Source organism: Sceloporus undulatus, chromosome 4 (genome assembly GCF_019175285.1).
Source record: "Sceloporus undulatus isolate JIND9_A2432 ecotype Alabama chromosome 4, SceUnd_v1.1, whole genome shotgun sequence".
NCBI classification, from domain to species: Eukaryota; Metazoa; Chordata; class Lepidosauria; order Squamata; family Phrynosomatidae; genus Sceloporus; species Sceloporus undulatus.
In genome coordinates this window covers 164,700,522-164,723,465 of record NC_056525.1, presented here as the reverse complement: position 1 = coordinate 164,723,465, position 22,944 = coordinate 164,700,522, and the positions used below count along the sequence as shown (strand labels likewise).

General features: G+C 40.4%; 1 protein-coding gene across 2 annotated transcripts; it reads left to right on the top strand.

The window, feature by feature from the left end:
• The first annotated feature begins 1,469 nt into the window (after positions 1–1,469).
• Positions 1,470–22,353, top strand: SERPINB6 (serpin family B member 6). 2 transcript variants are annotated; one of them, XM_042462167.1, is made up of 8 exons: positions 1,470–1,541; positions 10,391–10,447; positions 14,789–14,966; positions 15,451–15,588; positions 17,304–17,421; positions 17,558–17,700; positions 19,327–19,494; positions 20,651–22,353. In XM_042462167.1, the coding sequence occupies exons 3-8, from the start codon at positions 14,799–14,801 to the stop codon at positions 21,053–21,055; spliced, it is 1,140 nt and encodes a 379-aa protein (XP_042318101.1). In that variant the 5' UTR covers positions 1,470–1,541; positions 10,391–10,447; positions 14,789–14,798; the 3' UTR covers positions 21,056–22,353. The 2 variants fall into 2 exon arrangements, with proteins under 2 accessions (XP_042318101.1, XP_042318100.1); XM_042462166.1 differs by lacking the exon at positions 1,470–1,541 and adding an exon at positions 7,561–7,890.
• The last annotated feature ends 591 nt before the right edge of the window (positions 22,354–22,944 follow it).

Sequence of the window (22,944 nt, the reverse complement as noted above, 5' to 3'; positions counted from 1 at the left end):
AATATAAATATAAATCCATTCCAGGTGATTTCTTTACAGCTATTTTACATATACTGTATTTTATGATATACTCAACTGTTTTTGTTAGGCTGCATATGCACTGCAGAAATAATCTTAGGGAGACCCTGGCTCCATCCGCACTGCAAAAACAATCCATTTTTGACCCGATTTTTAACTGCCATGACTCAATGCTATGGAATCCTGGAAATTGTAGTTTATTATGGCACCAAACCTCTCTGACAGAAAAGGCTCATTAAAGTCCAAAACACACCACAGAAATAGTCCAGTTTGAGACCGCTTTAACCACCCTGGTTCCATGCTAGGGAAATCTGGGAACTGTAGTTTTGTGAGACATTGAGCCTTCTCTGCCAGAGAGCTCTGGTGCCATAATAAACTACAATTCCCAGAATTCTCTAGCACCGAGCCAGAACAGTTAAAACAGTCTCAAATTGGATTATTTCTGCAGTGTGTTCTGGACCAAAGTCAGCACCCATCCCAATTACAGGATCACACAAACAGAGCCCCAAGTAATAAAGGAATGCTGTTTGGTGGCATAGTAATATCACAGGACACACACACACACTGGTTTTTTTTTAATAGACTTGTCTACAAATCCCAGCATTGAACCATGGCAATCACAAGTGGGGTCCAGATGGATTGTTTCTGTGGTGCGGATATAGCCAGGGTTGCCCTAAATCAGAAACAACTTGAACACAAAAACAGCAACATAAAGAAGATGGGACTTACTAAAACAAACGACAGTAGTTGCCCATAGGGAAACACTGGAGTATCCTTGCCCATTGGGAAATATTGGGAATTACCTGACCATATGGAAACATTGGGGAATGCTGGCCTATAAGGAAATATTGGGGAATAGTTGCCTATAAGGACACATTGGGAATTTCTTGCCTATAGGGAAACATTGGGAATTACTTCGCTATAGGGAAACATTGGGGAATAACTGCCTATAAGGAAATATTGGGAATTACTTGCCCATAGGGAAACATTGGGGAATACTTGCTTATAAGGAAATACTGGGAATTATTTGCGTATAGGTAAATATTGGGAATTACCTGCCCATGAGGAAATATTGGGGAATACTTGCCTATAGGGAAACACTGGGGAAATACTTGCATCTCCAATGTTTCCCTATGGGCATGTCTTCCCCAATGATCCTCTATGGGCCAGTATGCTTTCCCTATGGACAAGGACGTCCCGAAGAAGATGCCCCTTTACCTTTTCTCTCCTGTTGCCTCCTACGCTGCCAGGACGTTGGGAGCCTCAGGCTGGAGCAAAGAAGGGCGCCCTGAAGGGCTGCCAAAGCCAGGAGGAAGGGTTCCCCGAAGGAGCCCAAGAGCCACTGCCAGGCGTTGCAGATCTCTCTCTTCTACTCAGAGGAGCCCCAGGCACCGCCCTTGGATAGCCTTCCAGAGAAGGCGGGAGGGAGCCTCCCTAGTCCCTCCTGAAGGAAACAAGGGAAGGGGAAACAGGTGGTTCTTCTTGGGTGCCTTCCAGTCGTTGTTTCGGACTCTTCTTGGCAGGTATCTTCAGAGGAGGGGGAGGGGGTTGCCCTTGCCTTCCCTTGAGGCTGAGAGAGTGTGACTTACCTCAAATCGGAATTCAAACGTCTGAATTAGCTAGCAGGGGGTTCCAGCTGCACACCAGCTTGGTAAAAAATAGCTTGCCTCTTCTTCTTAGGCAAAGAAGGGAAACAGAAACTGAAACTACAGCAGTGGTCAGCAGCAGACAGCTTTCCTGGCAAGAGTGTTTCTGGGTTTAGGTTTGTGACAAGAAAAAAAAACAAACCCTTGGCCAAGTTTATTTTGTGGCAAGGGCACTATAGTAGGGAAATAATCCGGTTTGACACCCTTTTAACTGCCCTGGCTCCATGCTGTGGAATTCTGGGCATGGGAGTTTGTTGTGGCACCTCCTCTCCTAGGAACAAATGCACCCTGAGCTCTGGGTGCGAGTTGTGTCTGCTGTTGCTTCTAAGGAAAAAAGATCTTTAGAAGACTCCATCCTGTCTCCCTATTTGCAGCAAAGAGAGGCCACCAAGCAGACATAACACCAGCAAACATCATGCTGTTCAATGGGCTTCTTAAGTCATGCTCAAAATGAGGGACATTTTGAAATTCCCCCTGGACAGATGGTTGAAATGTAGAACATGTCCTGGAAAAGGAAGATGTCTGGTCATCCTGCCATCAAGTTGACTTTGACTAATGACAACCCTATGACTTAAAGGACTTCCAAAAGTCCCCTGCTCAGGTCTTGCAAACTCAGAGCCATTGTTTGCTTGACTGATCTAGCCAGCTGTAATGTGGTCTTCTTCTTTTCCTGCTACCTTCCACCTTTCCCAGCATTACCATCTTTTCCAGTGAGTCACATTGACTTACAATGTGCTCCAAATACACCAGTCTGCTTAGTCATTAGTTTACATGTAAAGTACTTGCTCAAGTTCCTAACAAACAGGAAACAAACTATTGGTAGGCAACCCATCTGTGATTTCCTGTAAAAGGGATCTAACGTTTTTGCAAGATGATCTTTCAAGGGCCTATGTAGCTATTTCCTAAAGAGTCTTCTTTAGTAGACACTTTCAATGGCTACAAACAAAACTGCAACAAATGCAAAAGAGGACTCTCCATGCACATAAATGCTGCAGTAATTTCACATATAAAAGATTTATAAACTATAGTACTTACTTCCCAAAAAACCCCCACACACCTTCCAAAGTGTGATGTGCCAAGAAAGGCAGCATCTGCAAGGTGCAATCCAGAGCCGATTTAAATTCTTCCATGAAAACTTTGGGGTGGTAAATTTAAAGAAACATAACTCATCAGTTTCAACTGCCACAACAAATAGACAGCTGGACTACATGATATCATTGGGAAATAACCTAGCAGATCTCATTAAAGAAACATAATCACAAAAGGAATGTAATCAAGATTACTGGGAAAAGCCTCCCTGCATCCCACCATACAGGAGCACTATCAGCCAGTCTCCAATACTCAACAAGGTGATGGAGCGTGTTGTGGCCTCCTGGATGAAACAAATTATCCAGATCCATTTCAGGCCTAGTACATACCTTCCTGGATGTCTGGAGCGGCGGCGGCAATGTGTTTTCCTCCCCAAGGAAGCCGCAGCCACTAAACCTCAAGGCCTCCCTGCGGAGGAAAAAGAACCCGCAAAAAGTGGGTTCTTTTAAAGCCGCAGGGGTGGCATAACAAGTGAGTATGTAAACGCCACACAGCAACGTGTGGATACCATGCGGCCCTTACGTAACAATGGTGGCGCTCATGTATACTGGGTGCCGCCATTGTTACGGCGCTGCATCATACTAAGGTTAGGAACTGTGCAGTTGCTGTGGGGTCCCTTAACCCTAGTACGGTGTCAGAATGATGCTTTGATCCCGTGTGTACCATGCCATAGTCTGGCTTCAGGCTTGGTTATGGGACAGAGACAGCTTTGATAGATAACCTACACAGGAGACTAGACAGGGAAAGATTGTCCCTGTTCTGCTGGACCTCTCAGTGGCTTTGGACACCATCAGCCATGGTATCCCTTTTGAGTCACCTTTCTTGGATAGGGTTCAGTCTCTCTTGGAGGGGCGAACTCAGAAGATCACCACTTTGTTGTTCAACACCCTGGCCATTATTCTGTGATGTCCTTCAAGGCTGGATTCTGTCTCCCATGCTGTTTAACATCCACATGAAACAGCTAGGAGAAATCATTCAGAGTTTTGGGGTTCAGTGTTATCAGTATGCAGGTGGCATATTCGATCTCTTCTTGCCATTCAATTCTAAGGAAGCTGTTTCTGTACTTAAACCAGATTGTATGCCATGGGCACATTTACTTTATCTATTTTATTGTTTATATGTACAGCGCTGTGTAAATCTACAGCGCTATATAAATAAAGCATAATAATAATAATAATAATAATAACAACAACAAAAAACAGTGTCTGCTATCAGTGAGACTGGGCAAACTGAAACTTAATTCAGATAGGTGTTGCCAATCTGGTGACTTTCACACCAAATGGGTACTTTTCAGAGCCTTTGGTGTGATTTTGGTGATTGGTTTTAATGGTAATTTTGAGAGTTGAAATAAGTATTTGGTGAGATATGGGGGGGGGATTTGGTGAGTTTTGGCCAAACATTTGGGGAATTATCTTCGAGGCTTGTTGTCAACACTGACCCCAGGTTTTGGCTGTGGCCAGAAGTGTATTTGCACAGTTATAGCTAGTTCACCAGTTGCGCCTGTTCCTTGCAAAGCCAGGTTTAGCTAAGATGCCTTCATTTATTATTTTTATTTATTTATTGGATTTATATCCCACCTTTCTCCCAAAATGGGATTCATCCTTTTTGGACTACTGTAATGCACTATGCATGGGGCTGCCTTTGGAAACTGTTCACACATATTTCCTTCCTATTTATGTTTTAAAGCTGGTTTATTATTGAGATTTCAGTAATATATGCAAAATTTAATGCCTTTGTTTAGTTCTTGTTGATGTTGTTATTGTTGTTGTGTGCCTTCGAGTCATTTCCAACTTATGGGGACCCTAAGGTGAACCTATATGGGATTTTCTTGGCAAATGTCTTCAAGGGGGGTTGTCATTGTCATTCTCTAAGGCTGAGAGAGTTTAACTAGTCCAAAGTCACTCCGTGACTCTCATGGCTGAGCTCGGATTCTGCTTAAATAAAAAAATTACACAATAATGAATGAATCTTTATTTGTATACCGCTATTCCAATGATCACAGCGGTTTACAATCAGTTAAAATATGATACAGCAAATCCAATAAGAGAAATCCCCCCACATTAAACAATAAAATACAACAATAAAAATATCCATCATTCAATCACCTTTAAAACCATTAAAACTAATAACAGCAATAACCCCAAAGACATCCATTACATTACAATTTGATCACTCATAGTTGGTCTTAGAAAAACAGTTGGACTTAATGAACTTTGGAGACTCCTTTGAGCAGATGTGTCACCAAGCAGTTTGTCACCAAGCCTACAAATCTTATTTAATCTTGGTACTCTTCTCTATTTAAGTATGGTACTTCTTGGGGTGCATCTACACTGTGGAAACAATGCAATTTGACATCACCTTAACGGCCATGACTCCATCTTACAGAATCCTGGGATTTGTAGTTTATTGAGGCACCAGCACTCTTTGGCAAGGAAGGCTAAAGACCTTGTAAAACTACAAATCCCAGGATTACATAAGGTGGCACTACAGCACTTACAGTGGTGTCAAGCTGCATTATTTCTACAGTGTGTAGATGTACTCTGGGTTCATTAGCAGGCAGGCTCAGGACTGAAGATGAACCCGTCTTCCTAGGCCACTAAAATCAACGAACGAATCCACACGGTTGCTAACAACATAATACAGTAAAAGCAACCAGAATACTACTTAATAAGATGAGTTCAGATAAAGTCCTTCCTTAAGGTGTGGCTTGAGCTGATTCATTCAGTGTAATGGATCATTGGGTTCAGAGCAGAGAGAAGCAACTGTGGTAAAGCTGTTGCTAATACTACAACCTAGCTCTTACTTGTTGGGTTTTTTAAAAAAACTTTAGATCAAAGATAGATAAAGTGCCTTTTCAGGGTCCTAAGTGTTTGGGACCCCCTCAGAGCCTGTGTGGCACAGTGGTTTGCGTATTGGACTGCCACTTTAAATAAGTAAACATTCCCCCCATGTTCTTAAGACTCAAATCCTAGCCCCATTCAAAAGTCACAGGAAGCTTTTCCAAAACGAACAAGCCTTGAAGACTGCACAAATCAGTTTAGTTCTTCCTCACCCACCAAAACAAACCAGGGCATTTGGCTGAGAATCCTTAAAAACCCTCCCTAAACTGCAAATCTCAGGATTTCATAAAATGGAATCATGACAGTTAAAGTGGGATAATAGGACTATAGTTGTGTAGTGTGAATGGCTCCCTGCATTTAACAAGGCAGGGTGTTGTCTACTGCTTAATGGGTGGCATACATGTTTTGTTTATATTTCCTTTCATTCTCTTTTCACCTACTGACCACTCTCTAAGGATTTAATTTATATATAGTTTTACGGAGGGTTGAACCTGAAGGGACCTACACCTGTAAAACCAGTAAGGAACTGGGGTGTAAAATATACCCTGAAATCCCAGATTCCAGAGACCCAGGCATTATTGTGTGTGTTGTGTGCCTTTAAGTCATTTCTGATTTAGGGCGACCCTATGGCAACCCTATCATGGGTTTTCAGTCTATGTATCTCTTCCGAGCACTGCATCTCTGTACTGGAAAGGGCTTTGTGTGTGCATGTGTTGCATACCTTTAAGTCATTTCTGACTTATGGCAACCCTAAGGTGACTCTTATCAGGGGGTTTTCTTGACCCAGATTGTTCAGAGGAGAGTTGCCATTGCCATCCCTAAGGCTGAGGGTATGTGACTTGCTCAGGTCACCCATTGGGTTTCATGGCCGAGCTAGGAATCGAACCTTGGTCTCAATCTGCCTTGGTCCAGGCCTCAGAGGGAGAGAATAACCACTGGACCTCATCCCCTTTCCCTCCACCATTCCCTTCTCCTTTTGTGTCGTGTCTTTTAGATTGTAAGCCTGAGGGCAGGGAACTGTCTGATTAAAAATAATTGTAAGCCACCCTGAGAGCCATTAGGGCTGAAGGGCGGGATATAAATACCTAAATAAAAAATAAAGTTATAGTCCAAAATTGAAACCACTACTAGACCATGCTGCTTCCTAGGCTTTATTAGCCCTTCCCTAAAACTGAGTTTGCTGGAAATTCCTGGATCACTGTTTCCCCTCACTGTCCTTGACTGCTGCCATACTTCAGGGAAACAGTTTGACACCACTTTAACTATCTTCACTCATTCCTATGGAATCCTGGGATTTGTAGTTTTGTGAGCCCTTTAGCATTGCCTGTCAGAGAGCTCTGGTGCTCCTTCCAAACTACAAATCCATGATCCCATAGCCCTGGGCCACAGCAATTAAAGTAGTGCCAAACTCATTTATATCTTTGCTGAATCACACCACAGTGGTCTAGCCCTGTATTTCACTTTTAACTGCTATGGCAACATCCTGTGCATTTGGGGCCTTGTACTTTAATGAGGCCCCAAGTGTGCTGTGGCTGAGAGTGCCCTAAACTGCAAATCCCAGGATGCCCTAGGACGTTGCCGTGGCAATTAAAGAGATGCCAAACTCATTTAATATTTTATACTGTGTTCTAGCCCTATATTCCAGTTTGCCATGGCAACATCCTGTGGCATTCTGGGCCTTGTAGTTTATTGAGGACTAAGTACTCTGGCGGAGTGTGAGGTAAACCCCAGGATGCCCTAAGATGTTTCCATGGCAGTTAAAAGCGGTATCAAACTGCTTTATATCTGCGCTGTATCACACAACACTGTTCCAGTGGTCCCCAAATTCTGCCCTTTAAGAGACTTTTGGACTTCAGCTCCCAGAAGCCTCAGCAATGTTGGCCAATAGCCTGGGATTCTGGGAGATGAAGTCCAAAAAAACCCCAATCCCTTAAAGAGCACAGTTTGGTGGGGAGCACTAACTGCCATGCCCAGAGGTTGCCATGGCAGCCGAAGTCTGGGATGATGGCGCTGTAGAGCAGGAAGGGCAGCTGCTTGGCTCTCCTCCAGGCAGGGCTTCAGGGGAATAGAGTTGCACAACAACAAGAAGCCAGGCCTGTGACTGTGTTGGAAACTCAGTCCCTGGAGCTGATCTGCCAGACTCAGGAGGGGAGGGCGGCTGGGATCCCGGAAGGAAAGGGGGCCCATGAGTCACCAGCAAGTCCCTGGCATTCCCTCCCTTCTCCTTCTCTCCTTCAGTCGGAGGAGCTCTCCGTTTCCAGCCTGGTTGCAGCTGCTTCTTGTCCCTCTTCCTCCTGGTAAGCCTTGGCTTTTTTCCTCAGCTTGTTGCACTCTTGCATCCACACTGGAGCAATAACCCGGTTTGGCACCGCTTTAACTCTTTGTCTGGCTCATTACTATGGGCCCACAACAAACTCCAACTCCCAGAATTCCATAGCCCTGAGCTAGACAAAGAGTTAAAGCGGTGACAAATAATAATAGTAGTAGTAATAGAGAGCCTGCCTGGTGTAGTGGTTTGAGCATTGGACTGTGGCTTTGGCAATCAGGGTTTCATTCCCTGCTGTGTTTGGAAATCATGAAAACAATACAACAACAACAACAACAACAACAACATAGCCTGTGTTGTGTAGTGGGTTGACCATGACTCTGGAGATCCGGGTTCAGTTCCCCACTTGAGCATAAATACCCACTGGGTGGCCATGGGCAAGTCACTCTCTATCAGCCTCAGTGGTTGGCAAGAGCAAACACTCTCTGAAAAACTTGCCAAGAAAACCCTGTGAATAATGGCCTTAGGGTTGCCATAAGTCATGAATCACTTGGAAACACACCACAGCAGTAAAAATGGTGTTTGTGTGTAGCGAGGTAGTCTTGCGGCAAAATCAACCCAAAGTTTTCCTCTGATATCTTAAAGCTTATTTTATTTTTACTGTATTTCTTGTATTTCTTTCTAATGTTGTTGTCGTTGTTGTTGTGTGTCTTGAAGCCACTCCTGAATTATGGCAACCTTAAGGCAAGCCTATCACAGGGTTTTCTTGGCAAGATTTGTTCAGAGGGTATGGTTTTTGCCAGTGGTTGAGAGAGTGTGACTTAGCTCAGGTCTCCCAGTTGGTTTCTATAGCTGGGCGGGGATTTGAACCCCAATCTCCAGAATTGTAGCCAAACCACTACACCATGCTGGCTCTGTTTTATACCCAGGAATATTATCTTATGAAGAGGGCTGTAATCCCTGGAAGCTTATGCTTCTGTTATTTCAGGTGGAATGAATCAGCATGGTTTTGCTGACAACCTCAGAAGAGTGACTGTGCTCCCCTCTTTTGCTTTCGCTGCTATAAAGTGACTTGTGGCACCATTGGATGGCTTTATCGGCATCTTTGCTGTCAGTGGAGCAGTGAATAAGCTCTGGCTTTTACTCCAGACTTTCAGTGAGCTTTCCAGAGTGCTGAATCTACATTGCCAATAGGGTTTTGGACCATTAAAATTTGAACGGAGAGCTATTTCATAGTACTGTACTTGGTTGTAGCACCGTGATTCCACTTTAGCTGTCATGGTACCATTCTGTGGAGTGCTGGGATCTGTAGTTTAGAGACAGGCATTTAGAATACTAAGCCAGGGGAGTTCTAGTGCCTCTCCAAACTAGAAACACCAAGATTCCATAGGATGCAGCCATGGCAGTTAAAGTGGAACCATAATACTATAAGCGTGTAGTGTGACTAGATCCTCAGAGTAGTTTTGACATGTAAAATGGCTTAAATCACAGTCTTGAGGGAAAAGCAGGATATAAATAAAGTTGGCAATAACAGTAGAAGTGGTAATAATGTAAGGAACTCTCAATGGCTGCATCTGCACTGCAGCAACAAAAAAAGCAGTTTGATACCACTTTAACTGTCATTGCTCAGTGGTATGGAATCCTGGGATTTGCAGTTTGTTTGGCTCTCTGAGGGAGAAGGCACAACACTACAAATCACAGAATTCCATAGCATTGTGCCTAGCATTAAAAGCAGTATCAAACTGCATTATTCTGCAGTGCAGATGCAGCTGTACTTTCTTAGGTGCAGGAGATTGGCAAGAAATTTATCAGTCTATGGCCCCATAGAGACAGGCCAAAATAAAGCTGTTTCGGGTCACTTTGGAGGTATGCTGTTTAAATGATGCCACGCCACAGCCACGCCACAGCCACGATTTAGTCCTAAGGACTGGAGCGCAGCTTTAGAGAAGCTTCTGGAATCTTAGGACACATGCATAATTTAAACAGCATACCTCTAAAGTGACCTGAAACAGCTTTATTTTGGCCTGTCTGTATGGGGCCTAAGTATCTCTTCCCAGCACTGGATCTCTGTACTGGGAAGGGCATTGTGTGTGCATGTGTTGCATACCTTCAAGTCATTTCCGACTTATGGTGACCCTAAGATGATTCTATCAGGGGGTTTTCTTGACCCAGTTTGTTCAGAGGAGGTTTGTCATTGCCTTTCCCTGAGGCTGAGAGTGTGTGATTTGCCCACCTAGTGGGTTTCATGGCTGTGCTGGGAATCGAAGTCTGGTCTCTAGAGTCATAGTCCAACACTCAAACTACTATGCCATGATGGCTTTACCAATACCCAAAAGGAAAAAAAAAGTGGGGGGGGATAGCAATTGACATTGGTGATTTTAATTTGCATTGGAAATTTCTACCCAGCCGTTGGATGCAGAAAATGAAGGATGGTTAGGTTGTTTAATCTTGAATCAACAACACAGTGTGATGTGACTTGGCTTGCCGATTAAATGTGCTTGACTTGTTTTCTGCTCTTTCCTTCTCTCCAGGGAAGATCTTGGCTGATTTGCCCTTGGTATCATCTAAGTGATAGTCCAAAGTGACAGGTAAGCAGCATGTCTACTAGTAGGAAGCAAAGGGTGTGGTGGTGCTTGGTGGAAAATGATACACAGGTTGGAATTCAGTGCTGCGGGTTGCTGCACCCTTCTGTGGAAACAGAGGAAGGGCCTGGTTTTGTCAACGGAAGACAAAAAGCCTGCAACAGACGTCCGAAACTTGGCAGAATGCCAGGTTTCCATTGCTTACTCAGCATTCAGCACTTGGTTTGCTCATCTGTAAGTGCTTTTTCAAGAGAGGGTTAAGAAATTTCTGAATGTTTGACTTTTTTAAAATTAAGAACAGATAACAAATTAACTAGATACCTAGAGCTAGTGCCATGTACTCTGGAGACCAAGATTTGATTTCCACTCGGCCATGAAGCTCATTGGGTGACCTTGGGCAAGTCCCATGTTCTCAGCCTCAGGGGAAGGCAATGGCAAATCTCCTCTGAACCAATCTTGCCAAGAAAACCCCATGATTACATGGTCTTAGGGTCTCCATAAGTCGGAAATGACTTGAAGACATGGAATCCTGGGGTTTGCTGTGGCACCAGAGCTCTCTGACAGGGGAGGCTAAATATCTCGCAAAAATGCATATCCCAGAATTCATTCAGCCGTGGCAGTTAAAGTGGTATCAAACTGCATTAATCCTGCAATGCAGAGTAGAAAAGCTTCCTTTATTCAAGTTGGGAAAGCTTGGTTCAACCTTTTCTATAATTTCTGTTATTTCTATATTTAAATCCAGTTCTCAGATTACTTTGGTGCCTTATGGATTCCCAGATCTTGCTCTTGTGATCCAGCTAGGCATACTTGAAGCCTAACCTTATCTTATTTTAGAATCTCTTTTGGGATAGGGATTATTTTCATTTTCTTTAACCAAATTTCAATGATCCTTTTATTTTCTGTTTGTTAATGGAAGGTTAAACAGGTCTTTCAGCTATTAAATTCCATTTATTTTCATCCCATATACTGAGCTGTTTTGTAATCAAATTAAAATTAGGGGTGAAAGAGAAAGAGGAACAAAGAGAAAGGTTTGGTGTATATTTTTTACCCAGGGTTTCCAAGTTTGAAACAAGGTATTAATGGAAGGATTCTGTAGCAGGGTTGCAGATTTCCACCTCATGGGCATGAAGTCCAGTTTGATGATATTCTTTCCAACAATGGAATATAAAGTGTTTCTCCCCAATCCACTTAATTGTTTTCATATATACACAATATGATAGCATTCTAAATATTCTTATTAAGTCTTGTAAACCTCCTTTCTTAATGGCCCTGTGCCAAATTTTTTATATATATTTTATATATACTGTATATATATTCTTTTGGCAAAGTCTTCTAGTTTCTGTCACCGGTTTTTCACCCTCATCCCCCTGCTAGCATTTCACAATTTATCTCACATCCCAAAAGAGCTGGAAAGTTTTGTAAAACTCTTTTTAGTTTTGGTATTATGTTGGTTCATGTGAGTGGGTGGGTGGGTAGGAGGTTTGATAAACAGAAGTCTGTTGTCCTCATAAAGATTTATAAATAAATTTTGTATAAATCCTCTATATTCAAATAGGATTTATCTGTCAAAAGTTCATGAAAACTAGTAAAAAGCCATGAAGATTTGATTTAGTTTCCTTTCCCAAGAAGTCTTGTGACAGAAACTTGAAGATTTACCCATCGAGTTTCATTGGCTTTCTTTAAAAATATCTTTATATTATAATACTAGTTAAGGGAACTATGATTCTGAAGGTTACCTTGCCAAGGTTATTTACTTATTGAGGTGGGAGGAAGTCAGACAGAGCTGTATAGTAGCCGCCTGTTGTTCAACATCTGTGTTGGTAATTTATTTCCCACAACGAGCTTCATAGATTTTCATCCTCCAAAAGTAGTTTTACTTCTTTATGCAGATAGGTGAGGTTTTAAAATATATTTGACTGTTTTTTGGAAACTAGGGCAGAGGTAATGAGCTAATTATTAATTGTGCTAAGCATAAAGTGGTCATTTTCTCAAAAAAGTAAAATAGATTGCATGGAAAATAGATGGTGATCTGGTTGAACACGTCAACCTCTTCAAGTATTTGGAGTATGTATTTTCACAAAGCATCTAAATGGGCTGTGCATGAGAGGTTTGTACTTACCAGTGGTGAACATTGCTTGAAAATTACTATACTTTTTTTTCTGACTAAAGAGGTTAGTTTGTTTCCACTGTTCCCTGTCAAGGTTTTAAGAACCAATTGATATCATAATTTTGTATGGGGTAACAGTGGTCATTATTGACTTGGACTCCTCTATTGAAAGGGTCCGGTTTTAATTTTTTGATATCTATCCTGAGGCACTCCTAAATGTGTATAACTGCTTCAGTTCTTAGTATGGAAATGGACACAGGCTTGCTGAAAAGCCAGATTGGCGTGTGCTCAATATTATTGGAATAGGCTATGCCATAATGAAGTTGTGAACTATGATTACTTGACCTTTTGTGACCCATATAATTTTTCTTGGATAAACACTCAGCTCCCTTTGTTCAACAGAATTGTGTAGGAATGACAGTTTGCATGTCAAATCTTGATATCTGCAGAAGCAGGTAATTCTGGAAACCGTTCTTCTCTAGTTGTGGGATTAAGTGTTCCTCTCAAGTATGAATGTATTTCCTGTCTAAGAAACTATTAGTATTTATGAGAGCATTTTTTCATGCAAGGGTCAATATGGCGCCTTCAATGATGGTCAAAGATGGTTTTCATCTATACTCTAAAGATTTGTTCCTGTGGTTCAAGAACTGGTGATACCATGATACGCATGCTCCTGGATTGTTATTTTCGTTAAGGGTGGTGGAAAGGATCAATTATTGTAGCCTTCTCTTAAACATTTTCCTTTGTACATATCATTCCACTATTCTGAAAGTGTTTACATGCAGACAGTCAGAAGACTGTTTGTCCTCTGATATTGTTAATGTTGCCCTGAAACACATGGACAAAATGATGTGGCTGGCTTCAGACTGTGTTGGGGGCGTGCTGTTTACATGCACACCCCAAACACAGCCTGAAACTGTGCCAACACTGCATCATTTCCAAACAATTGGGCCAAGAAGGAGCAAATAAAATCAGCTCTTTCTGATGGCCCAGTTCAGGACTGCAGCAGCAGTGGCCCAGACTGGGACAGGGCTTGTGTGACTCCTGTGTTCCTGGTGTGATACTTTTCGCTCATGTACTTTGGGCCATTGTCAGCTTTTAAAAATGCTCTACAATTGACCCTCCACATTTGCAGCATTGCCTTTTGCAGATTTGATTAATGTGTTCTCTCTAGGAATTTCTAGGTCCTCCAGCATGACTATGATTACCTTCCCCTGAAAGTGACCATGGAATCATGCTGGAGCATCATGCTGAAGGGCCTAGAAATTCCTAGAGAAAGGTCCTCCAGCATGATTCTGTGATCCATCAGAAGATGAGCATAGAGTTGTGCTGGAGGACCTAGAGATTACTAGAGAGGTGTTCTCTGAAGTAAAAAAGGTAGTGTTTATTTGTCCCCCCCCCCACTTTCACAGGGGTCCTGCACCCCTAATCCCAGCAAATGTGGAGTGTCCACTGTACTTCCTATTCAACCTAAAGTATTTGTTGATCACTGGTGCGTAGAATGATTGCTTCAACCTTCCATGCCTTAGCGTCCTTCTGCAACAGGTTGGCTTCCTCACCTCAGTATTTGCCTTACTTCTTATATACCATATAAGGAGTGGATTTTGGGGGGGATATATAGGAGTGGAAAATTTTTTTGTTGGTCTCAACAGCCTTGATATAAGTAACATTTTTCCACCTGCAAAGATGTATTGCAAGAAAACATGTAGCATGCCTCAAGCATTTGCACATTTAAATACTTACAGAGCATTTCTGAGAATATGGGAATATGGTGAAATGCAAGTAAATCTAAATACATAATTGAAAGAAAAAAACAGAAACATACTTTAATCAATGGGGAAATGTTATTTAAATTAGCAACTTAATTGTGCTTATACTGTATGAATTGGGGAAAATAAATTTAAAATTGGGCGATTCTCTGTGTGAAAGGGAACATGGTTTCACAACCCTTTTAAAAATAGGGCTGGGGAAAAATACAAGTGTAATATGGAATTTTCAGTGAAATTAAGAGACTTTTCACATCACTACCCTAGACTTCTTTTTCCCCCATCCTCTGTGTTGGAAGTGAGAAAAGTGTGGCATTTCCAAGAGTGAAAACATAGGAAATATTTGAACATGGAAAAAGGTGGGTTAATGCCACTATGACATGGGATTTGATAATAGATTTGATAACAAATGTCTTATAAAAGACATCTGGGCTTTAACATTCTAGATTATTTTCATTTGTTCTTCCTCCACAGGTTCTGAAAGATGGATGGCCTCACAGAAGCCAACACTGCCTTTGCCCTCAATCTTTTCAAGAAACTGAGTGAAAAGGATAGAACAAAGAATGTGTTCTTTTCTCCTATGAGTATTTCCTCTGCTCTGTCAATGGTCTTGCTGGGTGCCAAAGGGAGCACTGCAGCCCAAATGGCAACTGTAAGTCCAGATAAACATTATTAAGGGAAGAGGAAGTGTTTTGGTTTTCAACTGTCAATTTGAGTAACTTCATGTTCCCAGTATGCAGAGGGATCTTATAGCATCTTCACCATGAATATTTTCAAACCTTAAAATACTTTTGCAAACAATGAATTTTAAGAAATAGTCTCTCTTCTAACATCATGAGCCTTTCTATCTCATGAAGTCTGGAAAGGGAACTGAAGGATATGTTTTTGCCTATTTAACCGTAATTATAAAAATACACAGTTTTGTTTTAATTTCCTTAAACAGACAAGCTGCGGAAATGAATTAAAGCAAGAAAGGGCTTGTGATCAATGCAGTGGCTTGTCAGACTATCTATTATTACATGGTCTTCCTTGCTGAAAGGGACTTTTTTATTTTGCTATTTTTCATTTGGTAAATGTCTCTATTCAAATTTGAATACAATATAAAACATAACTAACAAACAGATTTCCTCTTGCAGGTATTATCTGTGACCAAAAGTGAAGAGATGCATCAGGGATATGAGAAACTTATTTCTGAAATTAACAAGCCAGACACCAAGTACTTGCTGAAACTAGCCAACAGGCTTTTTGGAGAAGAGTCGTATAATTTTCTTGCAGTAAGTTATTCCTGGCCACTGCAAGAATCCAAATCTAAAGTATCCTTAATAGATCACTATCCAGCCTTTGTTTAAAAATGTCCAAAAAAGTCTTCCTCCAAGGAAAATCCACTCCACTTTCAAACATGTCTTACCAAGAAGTTCTTGCCAGTGTTGGTTATATACCTAAATGTTTATTATATATAATTAGTGCATAGTGTAGGTTGTGGCAATTTAACCTGCTGTCTATATGAGTTCAGTGATGCCCACTTTGACATAGGCTCAGTCAAGGCTTACAAAACTGGAAGAATGATCACAAAAATGAGGTGTTGAATAATAGTAAGACTCACATTTTGAACACTCACATTCAATCCATGCAGAGATGAGCAACTGTGGGAGGCCCATACCATAAATAAATAAATAAATAACCTTTAATTGTCCTCAAAAGCCCCCTAGAGTAGCCCTGGTGGGCATTTTTGTCATGTTTTTATGCTCCAGGCAAGACAAAAAAACCCTGTATCATTAGATGGCTTTGGGGGGCACTTTTTCTGACACTTGGGGGCAATAAAATAGTTCTGGGGGCTGTGCATTTTGCCCAGCTATGCTATAGTGCAGTGATGGCGAACCCATGGCACGCATGCCAGAGGTGGCACTCAGATACCTCTCTGTGGGCACATGTGCCGTCACCCCAGCATAGAGTTTGCCAGAGTTTGTTACCAGCAAGCCAGAGGAACACGGCACTTTGTAATAAATAAGTGGGTTTTGGGTTGCAGTTTGGGCACTCGGCCTCCAAAAGGTTCACCATCACTGCTATAGTGCAATATAGTACATAGTACAGGCTTAACTTTATCAATTAGTTATTGTCATTGCACAATATGATTCCCTTAAGTGTGTTGCGGTGTCATGAGATGTCTTACCCAAGAATTTGAGCTAGAATTCATAGAACAGCACTGAAATGCTATTTTCACATATGGATTTAGCATACCCATATATGGAAGTGGGACTTACATATATTTCTGAACTTTCAAGGACAGAATGTTCACAAAGGATGCAATGCTTTATTCATTTACTTGGGAGTATATCCCTTTACAATCAATGACACTAATTTCTGAATAGATATGCATAGGATTTCACTGCATCACTTTTGATCTAATAGGATGATTGTTGTGCTTTTATAAATAATTCATTGCATTATGTGAAAAATATCATGAAATTTGTTAGCTAACACTTCTCAAAGAACTGCTAAAATTTGACACAGATTCTTACCGATCACACTGTATTTTTCCTCCAAAGGGAATGCTAAGTTAAAATTCACACAGGAATTGAAAACTTGCCTGCATTTATCAGAAATACTAAAAGTGTCAAATGTTGTAGAAGCCCTACAGACACATTTTTCATGCATAGGTCTAACCACCTGATAGAATGAGTACTATGTATATTTTTGAGTAGAGGAATTTAAATCTGTTCAGGTGCAAGGATATTGATTTCATTCTAACATTAATATCCTAAATTAATTTCCAGGATTAGTCTGAGGATTTTACTGCATTAATGTGAACATCACTAAAAGTCTTTGGTATAATATAGTAACAAGATTTCTCAGATGGTTATACCAGTATTGCTGAATTATGCTTTCCTTTTATTTATCTGGGACAAGATGTAAGTGAGAGTGTAGTTTTAATATGATACAGATATTATTATAGGTTCTAGTACTGAAACACCTTTGTTTTCTTTTTCAGCCATTTTTAGATTCCAGCCAGAAATTCTACCATGCCAATCTAGAGAAACTTAATTTCATTAAAACGTCAGAAGATTCCAGAAAACATATAAATACTTGGGTGGAAGAACAGACATCAGGTGCGCAAATCTTGGACTTGAGAGCTTTACCTTTTGAAAAAAGGAAAAGTGGGATCCAATAAATATTTAACAGAAAATTACTGTGAATGGAAAAATAGCTACCTGTATTAAAGCACCTTTTTCATTCCTCCTAAAGGTAAAATCAGAAATCTTCTTGCACCAGGAATAATTACCAGCTATACAAGGCTGGTTTTGGTAAATGCTATCTATTTCAAGGGAAATTGGGCAAACCAGTTCCGGAAAGATTGCACAATGGAACGTCCGTTCAAAATTAACAAGGTATGAGACCAAAAACAAAAGTTGAATAACAAGTGTATGCTTTTTATTGACTGGTACCCATTCTCCCTACCCATCTGCTGTCATCATATGACTAGCCTCACTGTGTAAAATTATTTTTATGAGAAAATATTTAAGCCAAGAGCAGGAGATGAATTTTTCTGAAACTATTTTAGTTCACACATGAAGAAATTTGTAAACCCTACATTTTACGTACCTTTTCTCTCTGCATTAGTGATGTTCTTTCCTTTTGCAAAAGGCCTTGGTAACTTATATCTATTAGCCTCTGTTTGACACTTGATTTGGAATTTTCCTAAATCTATAGATAAAAATAATAAAAATGAAAAATAATAGGGTTATAACCCTATTGAGGAAACTTTATACATTGCATCCTTGATCTGAGGTGATTCAGAGAAGTCAGAGAAATCAGAAGGGTATCATCAGTGTATAGAAATTTGAAGGCTTTTGTTAAACCAGTTTTCAACAGATGGGATGGTAATATCACCATAGCAGAAGGAAGTTCTGAAAAATACAATTGAATGTAGTGGGAGCAAGAACTCATCCTTGTTTAACACCTGAAGTGGAGACAACCTCATTAGTAAAATAACTTACTGTAAATACTCACGTATAAGTCTAGAAATTTTAGTCAAAAAATTGACCCCAAAAACCTGGGTTGACTTATCCACGAGTCAATGTAAGTACTGCACTTTAACTCTTATATATATAAAAAAGGAGCCATCCCCTTTCTCTGAATAAAAGACAAAAGCTTAGTCCATCCTGGTAGCACCAAAAAGAAGAATAGATCCCCTCTACTCTCCCATCTCTCCAGTTATGCCTAGCCAGAATTTTCTAAGTTCTTTGGGATCATTTTCCTTTGCATCATCCTTTACATCCTTTGTTACATGCCCCTACGTTTTATCCTCGACTTATCCATGGGTCATAAACAAAATCCATAATTTTGGCCCCAAAACCTGCCCTCGATTTATACATGAGGTCGACTTATAGTCAAGTATATATTATAAATTAGTTCAAGGAAGTCAGTGGTACACTAACCGAATCAGAAACAAATGTGTTCTATTTATGGAATACTATTCCAGTTTATGTCAGAAATGATAATGAGATACAGACAGATTTTGAATAAATAGAGGTTTTAAGAAATTTGCCTCCTTTTGCCATAGAATATTTACTTTCGATATGTCTGTATTTTTGCTTTTCTTTATTTAAGAATTTGTTTGCAGAAGAAATTTGTTTACAGAAGTCCTCTTTTGGACTGGCACAATGCATGGTTGCTTGAGCATAAATAAACAAGTATTCCTAAATGCCTTCCAGTGTATCTAAGAGTGCCCCAAACCCAGTCGTTAATCCCAAGTACGGTTAGACCCATTGAATCACACATTTATCTTAAATTCCACTGATGCAGTAAGATTATTCTCGTTCATATCAGCAGTTGGTTTGAGATATGTAATTTAGCCCTTGTCCTCAGACATGTGTCTAGATGTGCATTTGCTACTGTGTTAAATCCTGGTCTCAGAGTGGAAAGCTCATCTTGTCATTTTTTCAAAAGCTGCCCTGAATGGTACAGGCCCACCTTCTTCCTCTCCTTCTAACACATCTTTCACCCAATTGCAGAATGAAAGCAGAACTGTGCAGATGATGTTTAAGAAAGCGAAATATAATATGACCTACATAGCGGATTATCGGACCAAAATTCTTGAAATCCCTTATGTGGATAAGGAGCTGAGCATGATTATTCTACTTCCTGATGAAATTGAAGATAATTCTACTGGTTTGGAAAAGGTGAAGTATGGAATTGGATGGAACGTATGTTCACTGTGGCCCTGGGGCGATTGGGCTCAGAATGGCTTCTAGCTGCTCCTTCTTACCCATCTGCTTTGCCTCATAGTGCCTTGATAACATTTCTCATCATACCTCTTCTCTTTTGCACAACTGCACTGTTTGGAAGCCCCCTTCTCCTGTATGATAAGCTTCTTTGGTTTAGTTCTAGTATTACAGACATGAGGTGCTATGAGCCTGATTTTCCTCTCCCTTAATATTCCAAAGCAGTCTAACTGTTGATTGATTTATTTTTATTTTGCTGTGTTTACATAATATGGCAAAAATTATTTAAAATGATTATTTTTTTTAGTTTATCATTTTGCTATAAGTATGCAAACAGAGCAAAGATAAAAATAAAATTTTAAAAGTGATAGGCATGGAGTTAGTCTGCCTTGGAACAATGAGGGAGAGAGGAGAATCAGGCCCTGTTCCATCATGTCACTACATTAATGCTGGAATTGAAGTGAAGAGGCTTTTTGTGCTTTATGAAGAGCTGTGCTATAATAGTGAGATTGAGAGTTCATTGATGGGTTTTGTTCATCAATGAAAATGTTCACTACAGTAACAGGAGAGTAGCAGGATGGGCATAATATTGTCTGATAAGTAATGGCCAAAGATGCTTTTATCCTGTAAAAATTCTGCTGTTTAGCCTCCTCTGGTAAAGTCCTAAAAAGATCTTACTAATGTGACACATTTATTTGAAAAAAAAAAAGGGGGGGGGGTTTCATTAAATTATCATTAAATTTTAATGGCTGCAGACAGTGGCTTGAGTCATCCTTCTTCCTCATTAAATGGAATATGAGTCTAAGGAACTCTGTAAACTAAGGCACATTGGTATCAGCAGATTTCTCTTGGAATGGGAAGAGGAAAGGCCAAAAAGCAGCAAGTAAATCGAGCAGTGTGTGTAGGATTTTAATATCAAGTGATGGGGTGGGGTTTAGGGGAGCTCTCTCTGCTGTTAAATCTGTGAGAGGCCAGATCTCAAATGGGTTTCACCTGCCTACCCTTCCCTTCATGACATTTTCATTCCTTTGGGATTAAACCAGAGTGACTCAGATCTGTATCTGTAAGCAGGCTTTCTTTCTTCTTTTAATACTTCATATTCTTCATATTTCAGTTGGAGAGAGAAACAACATATGAGAAACTCATGGACTGGATCAATCCAGAAATGATGGACCTAACTGAAGTCGAGCTGTCTCTGCCCAAATTTAAACTGGAAGAAATGTATGACCTGAAGCCTATTCTGATTAGCATGGGGATGTCAGATGCCTTTGACCAGCTCAAGGCTGACTTCTCAGGAATGTCACCTCAAAATGACTTATTCTTATCTGAGGTTGTTCACAAATCCTTTGTAGAGGTAAATGAAGAGGGCACTGAAGCTGCTGCTGCTACAGCAGCTGTTATGAATATGCGTTGTGCTATGATTGTACCTCGATTCACTGTTGACCATCCATTTCTCTTTTTTATTCTGCACAACAAAACCAGAAGCATCCTTTTCTATGGTAGGTTTTGTTCTCCTTAAAAGTTGCATATCCTGCAGGTACAGTACAAACACATGTCACTATTACCTGCTGACAATACAATATATAAAGCTTTTAATTTCACATCAGATTCTTCAATGTTGTATTTACACTATATAATGCTGAGTGCTTTAACTGATGCCACTTTGCCTGAAGCAGGCTTTTATGGTGCTGTTAATATTTGAGGAATGCCTGTAGATAGGGTGATCATTACAAAGGATGAGCCACTGAAGGTAACAATGACTTTATTCTAAGTCCTGCTCCTGAGGCATATTGATGACAGTTCATATTCAGTGTGATTTATTGAATATAGGAGACAACATTTTATGAGCTGGTATGGAAGATCAAGCATCAGCGGATTTCTCTTGGAAAGGGAAGAGGAAGAGGCTAAGTGTACTCTTCATTGTTTGTGTGTATATACACACACACACCTCAAAAGCAAAGGGCTTGCTTTTCAGTTGTCTTAGCTCCACGGTTTGTGAGAGTTTTCATTCATGGCCTTCCTCTTTCTAGAATATGTTGAGTAGGGGCAGAGAGAGCTGTCAAGCCTTTTTCCCCAGGGCCACAAGAAATCACAATTTATTTTCTACACAATTTCTGTTTTTCTGGTAATTTGCTGCCAACATATCCTAAAATATTTCTTCATCTGTTCTTTGGACAAATCCTATGATAAGAAGTCCATATAAACAGACATCATTGACAAACAACTATAAAATAATATGTTTAAATAATATGTTAAAATAATACGCTTAATAACAGTATATTCATATAAGCTTGTGGTTACAGTTTCTTATTTTCAGACATCCTCAAATATACTCCTGATCCATTTGTATTCTCACTCTTATCCCCAAAACCACTTTCCAGTCTCCTACTGTCATTTTTTACTCTTCCTTTTTAACCATTACATCAAGTCAGAGCAAAGCACATTCCACACTCACTCAGTCACCCATTTTGGCACTTACATCTTGTCTTATTTACTTTACTTTAAAATACAATTAACAAGATATCATACCATAATCACTCAATAATACAAAGCTGTACAAACATAGAAAACAGGTAAAGCACCACAGGGGCATTTGTAAATGTAAGCAGGCAGAACAATCTTCTCTCAAAAAAGCAAGTTAAATACAATTTTCACAGTAGTAGAAAGAATTACAATTTCTGAATGTATAAGATTTGGCTTTGAAAAGAATAATTCTGAATCTGATGTGGAAAACACTATTATATTTCTCTTTTGAACAATATTTTAAAAGTGACATTCAACCTTGTTTAATTTAAGTAAAAACTGAAAACAAATCTATATGAACTGTTCTGTTTCCTGTGTTTCCTAATTATGTTGTCACTGGGTTCATTAAAAGACAGATTCATTGCTTATGTTCCTACCATCATACAACTCCAACATTGCTGAAACCAATGGTTGGCCATCTCCTGCATTGAGAAATATAGCTCTCAATTCAACTGCACTAAACCCACCTTAGAAAGTCAGGCACCACACCAAATGAAGGAGTTCTGAGGTGCAGTTGAATCACGTGCTGTATGATCCATCCCCCTCTCACCATGAGCCATGGTGCAGTGATCACAACTGTGAATTGCAAAATTTATGAGGTTGTAAATCTAGCTTTGTTATTAACTGCCATCAAGTTGACTGTGATATATGGCAACCCTATGAATGAATATAAATATGAATATAACGGATACTATGGCCTGTTACAAACGGGCAGGAAAGTATGCGCAGAGCGCGTACTAGGGTTAGAAAGGGGCGGTACTTCTGCACCCTCTAACCCTAGAGCGCGCTCTGCGTGCACAAAATGGCGGCGGCCATTCCATACGGCCGCTGCCATGAGGACGTCATGACCGTGCCGCCTCTATATGGGGCAGCGCAGACGTGACA